Raw genomic sequence first — 12,348 nt, 5'->3', positions numbered from 1 at the left:
AATGAGAAAAATACATAAAACTCTCCTAAATTTTATTTCTTTTGTAAGTAGTTATCATAAAAAAAATTCTTCTTAATTACCCATCCAACTTTGGTGAAATTTATCGCAACATAAATATAATGTTAAATTACTAATAGACTAACAAAAAAATCATCATCATCAAACTCACAACAATAACAATGTAATAATGTATGTTAGTCACAATGATTAGAGAAAACTGCTATCAAAAATATAAATTGGTTGAGAAATGGAGAATTAGTAAATTTAAGAATTAAAAAGATATACAATAATGTTGATAAAAAAGTTAAAATAAATAATAATGAGTTGACAATTGAGATTAAATAACACATGAAGGAGAATTTTCATTATTAGTAATTAATAGTATTTTTTGACCAATTTCATTAATAATTAAAGTTTAATGAATAATTAATAAGAAAAAATAATTATATTTCCAAAAGACATTAAGTTTAGGAGTTTTTATGAACTTTTCCCTTTATAAAAATATTTAATTATGTAAATATATGGCATTAATGTTTGAATTGAAAAAATATGCATCAAATAAATTGGGAGGACTTGTAATACATTTTTTCTTAATAAACCTTGAATAATCTCATTTTATCCTCCTAGAGTGGTCCATAATTTTAATTCTATATGAATTATAAATTTATAATAGTTTAAAACAATGATAACTAAAATTAACAAAACATTGAATAAATTCATTTGTAAAGTCTAGTAATTAATAACACCTAATTTTGAAACGAAATAAAACAACATTCATCCGAATAGTATTTTTTTATAAGAATAAAACTTTGATAGTTCTAAGTGACAATATATGAATTTTATATATTATTATTATATTATCTATCATTTTATTTAATTTTTATTATTATCATTGACTCCAATTCAAATGAACGATAGATAATATAATAAATGTGTGAAATCTTTACATTAACAATACATAAATATTATACTTAATTACTAAAATATGTGTAGTTCACTTGTTTTTTTTCTGTACATGAAAAAAAAACCCATTAAATATGAGATATTACTCTCAATTAGACAATTACTAAACATGTGTAGCACACTTGTTTTACTTAAATATGAGAAATTATTACATAATCAATGAATAATAATCTCAATTACACCCTCATCGATTTGAAATACACCCATTAAATTATAATTCATTAATATATCATATCAAAATAAATATTTGACTGACATAACTATTCATATACCATAATAATTAGCCTTACCTACTCTCCCCATTAGAAAAACAAAAATATCTTTTGGAATAAAAAAACATTAGGCAGTCCCATTTCTACCCCTGACCCATATATAATACAAAAGGTACACTCTTTAGTGTAAACTACAAACACAACAAACCAACTTTAAGACAAAAAAAGTGCACACAGCCATGTCCACTAGCTCTAATGCTCAGGTTTCTGTTCCAGCACAAAGGTAATATAATACAATAACTCCAACATCTTCAACTTATTTATGTACTTTCTCATTCTTCATTTTCTAACTTTTCATGCTCAAATTTTACCTACTGCTTTCATGTTCACAAAAAAATCTGTTTTTTTTGTTGTTTTGGATTTAGTTTAATCAACTTGTCATTGTTTTTATGCTTTATTTCATCAGATTTTGTGTCAGATACCATATTCATGGTTAAAATAGGCTGTGAAAAAATTTATACTCATCTATGAATTATTTTACCCTTTTTTTCTTATTGGTTTAACATAATCACATCCATTTTTACTTGTTTTGACTGTTGCTAGTTATTACGGAAAGTTCAGTGATTTGTTAATTATTTGGATTTTTCTCCTTCTTTATGATATACTCATTCTTCCTTCATGTACAAATTGATTTAAGTTTTATTTTTTGCAGTATAATCATGGTTCTCCCATTTTTCCTAAAGCATATGGATTTTCCTTTTGAAATTCTTGGCTGCTTTTACTGTTTGATTTCTTATGACTCCTCTGATGCCAGATCCAATCTTTTGAGGAAATTCCTAAGTCCTATTACCTAATTGAGTTTAGACTGTTTTAAATCTTCCAAGAATTTTGTACTTAATTTCCAACTTAGATTTTCTGGATACTACCTCCTCATTTGACGGGATTAGCTTTATTTTCCTGTAGTTGTTGTAACTGTGTTAAAACAAATTGTAACTACAACCGCAATTTAAAACTACGAGTTGACAATTCTTACCATAATTAATGTTTTTGTAGCTTTTCCACTTTTCATAGCTATGAAAAATCCCTTCACTAGAGGGATGTTTTTCTATGTTGGATGCAAAGTTATTGACTGATAGCCTTGAGATAGCTTTTGTTTTTTGTTTTGAATTTTTGTATTTAACAAAATATTCTCTTAACATTGTATCTGAACATGGAAACTTGGTTCAATATTCTTCCACAAATATAGGAGATTAAGAAATAAGAAATGAATGTGTTACCCTTCTTCCACAATCTTGAGATTGAGTATGTTGTGGCATGTCATTAGATTGGAGTAGGGTTGTTAGCAAGAATAAATTACAAAATATCGCGAAGGTGTCCGTATTTAACATCTTTGATCATCCTACATTGTACAATTCTTCCTGTCACTTTTAAGATTTGGTTGTTGCTGTGGCTATAATATGTTAAACACCTGTTAATATCTGCATTTATCATGAATAATGATATAGAAATTTTCATTCTTGTCACATGGACCTTTATACATATAATGTGGTATATGAATGTTGGATGAGACTTGAAGCAAAGTTAGATAAACCATTCAGGGATTCTAACCACATATCCTAAGTTTATCCTATGAAATTTAAGCTAGTTCTGTAATGTGATATTCAAGTCATTTTATTTACTTGCTCTATAGTTCAAAATTTTACCTTTGGCTTTTCTATTCCTGAGCAAAAGTACTTGCTCTAATGTTGTTTAGAATTGTAAATCTGAGTGCTTACGACTAAAGGGTAATGCGACATCTTTTCATATGCTTTTCAATATCCTTTTAGGTGTTGTATTTGCCATAGTCGAGGTTGAATCTATGAAAATGTTGAATGTTCCCCTGTAGACTCTGTGACTTTATGTTCTCTATGTTTTTTCTTCTTCAGGTTATTAGGCAAAGTGGCATTGGTTACTGGTGGAGCCTCGGGAATTGGCGAAAGCGTCACCCGCCTGTTCCATATCCATGGTGCCAAAGTTTGCATAGCTGATCTTCAAGACAACCTTGCAAAGCAGCTCTCTGAATCCCTTGGTGGCGAAGCAAATGTTTGCTTTTACCATTGTGATGTTACATTAGAGGATGATGTTCGTGGTGCCGTGGACTTCGCTGTGGAAAAATTTGGCACCCTTGACATCATAGTCAACAATGCAGGAATCTCTGGATCACCTTGTCCAGATATCCGTGACGCGACATTATCCGAGTTTGACAAGGTATTCAATATAAATGTGAAGGGAGTATTCCATGGGATGAAACATGCTGCTAGGATTATGATTCCAAATAAGAAGGGCTCAATCATTTCTTTAGCTAGTGTTGCAAGTACTACAGGAGGCATAGGAATACACGCATACACAGGTTCGAAGCACGCTGTGGTCGGACTCACGAAGAGCGTTGCAGCTGAATTGGGGAAGCATGGAATAAGAGCGAACTGCGTCTCACCTTATGCAGTCCTAACAGGTTTGGCTCTTGCTCATTTGCCTGAGGATGAGAGAAATGATGATGCCGTTGCTGGTTTTCGCGACTTTGTTGCGTTGAACGCCAACTTGCAAGGCGTAGAATTGACTACTGTTGATGTGGCAAATGCTGTGCTCTTCCTAGCAAGTGATGAATCAAGGTATATCAGTGGAGATAATCTGATGATTGATGGAGGCTTCACCAGTGTGAATCACTCACTCCGAGTTTTTAGATGAGTGGTTAGAACATCGCAATCGTTGTATCGGCATGGATTGCTTTTTTAGTTAATAAGGGAACAAATTCATCCAATTAATAATACATGTGAATTTGCAAGATTGGTTTTTTGAAGTATCACTTTGGTACAAGATAGATTGTGTTATTAATTTTTGTTGTTGGGTAAACATGTAAGAATGCATTACCAACTGGTGCAAATATATACAAAGTGACATCATGAATCAAGAGACATGGTGAAAGCCACATTATAGGATGAGTTTCTCCCTCATCTAATAGGGACTCAGGTGGCATGACAAACTTTTACATCAGAGAAGGTTTTGATAAGCCACAAAGCTTAAACTAACAACCTATATGTGTTAATAACATTGTTTTAAAGTACAGTATATATTGCGTTTTCGAGAAGCTCTGCAACGGCATTATGAGCATAATTGTGTCCTTGTCGGTTGTATTTTCCTGTAATTTTGGTAAACACAAGTAATTGTGACAGTAGTTCAAAACATTGGTAAAGGATTTAAGATGGAGGAGTTCAGTAGGCCTAACTTTAGTAGGCAAACAAAACCATAGTCATCTAATTTGTGGTTCTTTTTAGTATGGATACATAGTATACGATATATTACTCTATTACTACATTAGGGTATACTCTGTAAGGTTTCTAATTCATTCATGTATGTGAACTCACATCACCAATTAGTCTATTTTTCTTTGTTTTTTCATTACCTTAATAACTTGTAAATGAAAATGTGGTTAGTTTTTATTACATGGAACTAGTTAGCAAAAGACCACAAATTGGTACCTAATAACCAATTTGTGATTTTCTACAAAAGTGATAGATTTGTGTTTCAACAAATAAAACTAAATCTAGTTGAAAGGTCTTCTCTCACTTCTTACTATTAGTTTCTTAGTTGGATTTTGGAGGAGAATGAAGGGAAAGGCTCATGAAATACACTTGTGAGATGACTCTCAAACCTTCATTTTCCCTTTCCTTTCCCTCTAGGGATGACAAAAACCTGTACTTGTAGATACCCGAGTATAAAACATGTACGGGCATGGGTCACAAACGGGTACCCACAGTTTTATAAATGAGTTTTTTAAAATATTCATAGTATATACAGGCTAATATGAGTATTATGGTACCGGTGCTCGTGGTACCTGTTATTTATGTGATTATTATATTACCTTTAGTTAAAATAAAAAATACATTATCATAACCTTCATTACACTATCTACATCTTTTCCTTTTACTTTTTTTTTTTACATTTTTTACCTTATTTATATCTTTTATTGAATTTAGTAGTGAAATATCCTACAAATATTATTACATATGTAGAAACACACATTATTGCAAAGAAAAATATATATTTTTTGTTAAAGAAATGGGAACAGCAAATCACACGAATAGGAAACTCCAATAGATTTAATATTTTTGTCAAATATTCAATCAAAAGCACACAAATAATTAAATTTTATCTCATTTGAAATATAACAGAAATAGGAAGTTAGAAATTCTTTAGTAATGTAGAAAATCCACGGGTACTCACAGATACCCAAAAATACCTGCAAGTCGGTACCCATATGGGTATAGATAATAGTCTCCTATTTTAAAATGGGTAGCGGGTACCCACTACTACCCGTGTCCGTCCCGTTGTCATCCTTATTCTTCTCTAAAGTCCAACTTTCAAATCAACCCTTAAAAAATGTTTTCAAGTGCCTTCATTTTATTATGAAAATTCATCTTGTCTAATTTTTTTAAGGAATGTTATTATTGCTTTCCTTTGATTCTGAAAAATTCCTCTATTCCTTTAAATCCAAATGTTGTAGATTGCATACAGGTGTGAATGTCTCCCTTCTCAAATTTGAAAAGGTTAGCCACTAAATGTTGTTGGAAATTTGTTACAAGCTACCAAACTCATCAACATTTGTACAAGTGTGTGTTTCAGCCTACACTGTACATAAAACATAGTCAATATCATCAATACCTTCCTGTAATTGTGGCGGTTAGCCTTTAGTTGGATAGAGGAAAGTGGAAAGAAAAAGAGCACAAAGAAAGAAAGATGAGAGAAAGGGTAGATTTTTAGGTGTTTGGGATAGAGGAGAGAGAAAGGAGACCATAGCTTCTCTTGGTCACTAGTGTATCATAATATATGTTTTATTTGGTTGAGATGATTATATTTAAGTTAAAAATTTAATTATTAATAGAAAATGTATTCACAAATAAAAACATTCTTTTATTCATTTTCCTTTTTATTTGGTTAGAGAGAAAATGGGTGTAATAAAAGAAACATTTCATAAAGTAAATGATTTTTTTATAATATTTGTTAAGATATGAAAGAGAAAAGAAATAGAAAATAAAGATAATTTTATTCTCTCTTTCATTATTTGTAAGAAGAGAAAGTTAGAATAAAGAAATGATTTTAATTTTTTGAAATAAAAGATACCTTTAAAATAAAAAAAGGAGAAAAAATATTGTTTTTATGATTTTGATTATAAAAATAGTAGTTTTAATTTCAACCATTTAAAGAATTTTTTCTGAAAATATAAATATTTTATTACAATGTTGATTTTCATTTATTTATTTATTTTAAACATCTTTTACTAATTTAAATAATTTAATATATATTTTTTATTTTCTTACTTTCTCCACACAAGTGAATAAATAATTAGTTGTCTTGTGATCCTTCTCATCACTCTTCTAAACCAAACAAGTAAAGATACTTTGGGTCAATTTTTCATTCATTCTCTTTCTCCTGCCTTTTTAGTGAACTAAAACAATGTAAAGCAAATTAATATAAGCTCACCTCAGGAATATTTGGGTAAAGCTATACCCAAATAAATAACATTATATGAGTTGTGGGGTTTTCTTCCTTCAAAGTATAAGCCCAATTTACTTGGAGTGCAAGTCTAATTGTAGAATAAGTCAATTTCATGAAGTAAATAAGTTAGTTGGGATGAAGGTTAAGTCAATGTCTTTAGAGTCCAAAGCGTGTAAATAGAGCTCTTCAAGTGACGAGTACCAAAAATATATGTCATTTCATGTATTAGTTATTATGATTAGTTAAAAAATATATATTTAAGTTAAATTTTAATAATTAAATATTTTTTGATTAATCATAACAAGTGACACATGTTCCCATAAAATTTGTGGAACAAAATATATGATCTCACAAAAACAAAATATACCATTTTGGAGAACCAAAACTTGAGAAAGAGAAATACAAAGAGATATTGTATTTCATTCTTGTGGACGAAAAGAAGTGTCGTAAGAGATCCAATATAAATGCTACTTTTAGTAGTGGAGATAACAATCATATTGTATCGTGGTTCATGATGTTTTTTACACGGTAAAAATTCTGTAGGAGTTTTATATGTTGTCATTATATTATTTTATTATTCAGGTTCAATTATCATCGTCTTTTTCAAAAAATTAATACCAATAAATTGTGAATGATATAATGATTATATATAACTGATGAGTGTAATATTGATGCACTGATAGTGTAAAGAATTATGCACAATCAGCGTATCATCTACCCTTCATTTAGATTACTTTTTATGAAAAGTCAAACATAAGTGAAAATGAATGATAAATAATTGAGTGACAGTGTAAAAAACTCATACACTATCGGTGTATACATCTTTTTCTCATAACTGATAGTGCATAAATATTACACTCATATTAATTTCCTTGATAGTCGTATGATAGTTCTGTGGTTAACAAGCCTTTTAATCTTCAAATTTATTGTCAGTTTGTAATATCAACCTAGGTAAGAAGTTGCAATTGAGCGCCATAACTTTCACTACAAAATTAGAGGCTTTAGCAATAGATTCCCTCCAATTCTAGATTATACCTTCAGTCCTTCACCTTCAGTTCAGTTTATGTCACAATTGTCGATCCAATTAGTCATTTCACATTTTTTAACCTATAGCCAACATCACAAAAGTAAACACAATAACATTTATGAATCAAATAAAAATGAAATATACCTATCAAATTAATAATGCAAGTAACGTATATAACTGATAAGAACTGAAATGATGCAAAATCAGTGAAGGAGTCTGGACGGTGGACAACGATGGAGACAAACGCAGTGGGACGGTGAAAGCGACGGAGACGTATGCAATGGGCGAACGCGGTGGTGAGAAACTCTTGTGTGTTGGTCTTTGCGGTTCTGTCATGTTTTAAAGCAATTCATTAAAAAAAAAAGTGCAAAAGCTATATTTGCTTCGGCCATGAGTCTCTTTCTTTTTGTGTATGACATAACCTCTTGGCAGCATCCAGTAATTCAATACTAACAAACTAAGTGTTGGTAATAATGTAAAACATCGATGTATCCTATTAGGCATGTTGGTGCAGCGAAAATTATCTTTCACTCATAAGCAATTAAATAAAGTGCATAGAATAAATATAAGAGAAGAAACAAGAGAATTTGGTAATGGGGTTTGACGAATATGCCTACATCCCCGAGAACGTTGAGCGACTACAAAGATATTATTAGAGAGTAAAGATTACAAGTCATAGCACACTCATTGGCCCAAGTGTCCATGAGGTAGTTCTATTTTGTACTTATATATGGTGTACATTATAACATGAGATTGAGTCTAATGTATAACATTAATCATTCTACTCTATTCTAATACAAGGCAATGTGAGACTAATACAATAACATATTTCAAGCATCCCCAACACAATCTTACATTGATTGAAATAGATGAATATGTCACTCTTTAGGAAATATACATAAGAATCTCTACCTAAGTAAATATCTGACTACACATTGCTCAATGCTTAATTCTCTTTAACAACTTCTCCACATAAAGAGTCTGCTCTCCAATAACATAATCCTCTAGCTATTGTTTCTCCCTCGCCCAGGCGAGAGGTGTCCAGCAGCCTGAACTACTTCCTCCCCCTTTTGGGCCACCAGATCAAAAATCCCCACTGTTTTCGATCTTTACGCATTTTAGTTTCTCGAGTGATGTTCCTTCATGGATGACTACCGCAATACTTGATATGTTAATCTATCCTAGGGCATACAACTTAAGAAATCACTCATACTTAATCCAGACACACAATCATTTGGTTAAGTACGAGTTTCTAAATAAAAACAAATATCGCTCCAACCTTTTGAGGTAGTTGGGAGATCTAGGTCTCATATTCACACACCACTATGTGACGATGTATTCTCCCTCACCTTGGGTTGTAGCGCGGTTGATATCCTTTACGTGAATGAGTATGTTGTCCGACTTCGAACGCCTCGAAACTAAACACAAAAACCAAACAGTGATTTGCGAGTTAAATCGTTTTCCTACTACTTTAAGATAAATACATCATGTTAATCTATTTTAAGAACATCTGAGACTTTCATCTATCTTGTCCAAGATTCATATTCTTGAACCGTCATTTATCCTCGAAAGTCTCGTTCATAATTCTTATCGTGTTCATGATCATTTCAACACATTCTTCACAAGTGTTGATCATGCTCAAAACAACATTTTTGAATCAAGGTAACCTTGATTTCATAATCATTTCCTTTCATCAAAATCAACAACATGCCTATTTTTAAACACTAAAACAGCCCCATGAATAACAATATTTCTAAATTCACGAAAACCTATTTTTCAAGTTCTTGAGTAAAACAAGAGTTAGGAAGATTATTAGAAAAATTCTATGATTAAAAACGTTCATAACATACGTATAAACATCATACTAAAATTTCGTAAACAACTAACTGTTAGATTTGAAGAGATGAAGAACGAAAACTAAGAACTTACCTTAGACTTATTTGAGAAAACCTGAATGAAGAAGAAGAAGAAGAGTGAAATGAAATGCCAATGGTTTTCTAACTAGAGAAGGGCTCTTTTAAAAGGGAGTGAATCAGATTTAGAGAGGGAAAACAAAAGGTTTTCCAGAGTAAATGGTGTAATGGGTAGATGAAGAGTTTAAGGGGTTCTGTGTAATAGATGGGCATTTTTGTTTGCTTGACAAGCAAGGTTCATTCGTGAAAGTGAAGTGATCTCTTTGGCGAAACATTTGCGATTAAACCATGCCCGAGTATTATCGGCTAATACTCGGGTGGATATTAAAATCTTCCGATTTCGGTTTATGGTTAGAATTTCGAAATACCGAATTTGAAGTGAAAAATATTTAGAAATGCGTTATGGACAAATTTGATGTCTATCTTGACTCGAAATAATATTTCAAAGCCAATGGCGCAATCGGAATTTGATTTCGAGCTACAGAACTCAAAACACGTTACTGGGCCGAATTCGGGCAAATTTGGGCCCAGCGGCAGCTCAAAAACTTTCTGTCACATAAAATTATGAAAATTTATCACAAAATAGAAATTCACAAAAAAAGACTAACACTCAACTTGGTTTAGCCTAAATCATTACCGATTAATTTTAAAATTAATTTTTGTTAAAATAAATAATTACTACAATATACATTGAAAATTCACGGTGTTGCACATAGAGGTCATGAATCATGTTAGCTATACCAATCATCCTCAAAGTTTGATTCTCCTGGATCTGGAAAAATGATTCATCAAAAGTCAAGATACAGGATGATTGAGATGTTAAATTTGGTATAGAAAGTAAATTGTAGACAAAAGTAGGCAAATACAAAACATTGTGCAAAACTAGACTATGATTGAGATGAACATATCCTGATATTTGTTAAATGATTTGAGAATTTCGCCCTAATGGGATGAATTCTTTTAAAGGATGAAAAGAGGGACAGAGATGAACTGATATGATCAGTTGCACCACTGTCCATAATCCATGAAATGTATTGAGATTTAGGAGTACCTTTACTATTTTCACCATTGAGTCTTGGAATGTTTCTGTTAGCAGACATGACATTTGGTCCTTCCTTTGTTGGAATGGTTCCTAATTGTTGAAGCATGTGTACCAATCTTTTGAATTGATCTTGGCTTAATCCAAACACTAAGCCATCAGTGTTGTGTTCATGTTCTCTCTCCATGAATCTTGTAACATGTTTTAATAGTATGTCCATTCTTTCTATAGTGTGTGCAAAATTTACCAGAATTATTTCATTTGCTCCAAGTCCCTCTTCCACTGGAGTTATAATTATTATAGTTGTTTCTTCCATAGTTGTTTGGGATTGGGTGCTCCTCTGCCTGAGTTGTATGCATTACCTATTCTAGGATTTGTTGACATTCTAGGGAAGCTTCCTCTTTTCCAGTTAGTCTCAAGTGCCATTTCCTTTGACTCTAATTCTTGCTCATCCATCTAACTTTCTTACTGAGTGACTAAGGAGAGTACTTTGCTCATGTTGGGAAGAGGCTCTAGCATCATGATTTGAGATCTGAAAGAGCTATAGCTTTCATTCATTCCTTTCAAGAACCTAATTATTCTATCTTCTACACCATAGTTTCTAAGGATTCCTAAAGAGTTGCAATTACACTGCAACTCACAGGGCAATTTGGAAAGGGTCTAAAGTTATCTAACTCATCCCACAAAGTCTTTATTTCAGTAAAGTAATCAGATACATTCTTTGCACCCTGCTTGATATTTGTAATGGATTCTTGTAGTTGTGCTATACGAAAAATGTTGCCTTTAGAGAATCTTTCCCTTAATTCTTTTCATATATCATGTGCCTTATCAATCCAGAGAATGCTTTGGCTAATTGAAGGAGATACAGACCTTATTATCTAAGAAACAACCATATTATTGTCTCTTTCCCAAGCTTTGTAGAGAGGATTTTTTTTTGTTGGCATTTGAATATTTCCATCTACAAATCCTAGCTTCTGTTTTGATATCAAGCTCATTCTCATAGACTTGCACCATTGATAGTAGTTCTCCCTATTGAGTAGAGGTGAAACAAGGGCTATGACAGGATTCTGTAATGGATGAATATAGAAGGGTGATTCGTGTCTTGAGGATTCTCCATGTGATGAATAGTAGTGACAGAAGAATTGTTGGATGAGTGTGAATCACTCATTGAATGTAGTAGAGCTCTCTCTAAGAGAGCTCTGATACCATAACAGAAAAAGAATAGAGATTGAGCTACACTAAGCTCAAAGAATAAGATGAATAAAACACTCTTTTGAATAATACTTCTATATTTATAATACTTTGAATTACATTGAATTGATTAAACAAAGGGAATACACAATTTATTTATACCGATTAACTAGCCTTGGAATAAGCTTAACATAATCTACTAACTATATAACTAATTTAACTAACATAACAAACTATTCTAAAGACTAAGTAACTTGCTTATCAAGTAATTGGGTTAAGCTGGATCTGTATTGTTGGTCTATCAAGTGATGTAGTGAATTAGAATGGGATATTTTCTTGGTCTGAGTCATTGGGCTAGATGTAGCATAGATGTGGTTTGTACTATTGTGTTGTTTGTTGGTGTGTTCTGGTGCAAGATGTTGGCATGCTAGTGTGTCAAGGTCTTCATTGTCTATGACCTTGTTGCTGATG

The 12,348-nt window shown here is 31.8% G+C and overlaps 1 protein-coding gene across 1 annotated transcript; it reads left to right on the top strand.

Moving 5' to 3' along the window:
* Positions 1,343 to 4,012, top strand: LOC109335868 (xanthoxin dehydrogenase). Its single transcript, XM_019572113.1, has 2 exons — positions 1,343 to 1,458; positions 3,101 to 4,012. The coding sequence occupies exons 1-2, from the start codon at positions 1,415 to 1,417 to the stop codon at positions 3,897 to 3,899; spliced, it is 843 nt and encodes a 280-aa protein (XP_019427658.1). The 5' UTR covers positions 1,343 to 1,414; the 3' UTR covers positions 3,900 to 4,012.

Source organism: Lupinus angustifolius, chromosome LG02 (assembly GCF_001865875.1).
Source record: "Lupinus angustifolius cultivar Tanjil chromosome LG02, LupAngTanjil_v1.0, whole genome shotgun sequence".
In the NCBI taxonomy this organism is placed as follows: Eukaryota; Viridiplantae; Streptophyta; class Magnoliopsida; order Fabales; family Fabaceae; genus Lupinus; species Lupinus angustifolius.
Note: the sequence above shows the minus strand (reverse complement) of the source record. Positions and strands in the feature narration are given on the sequence as shown.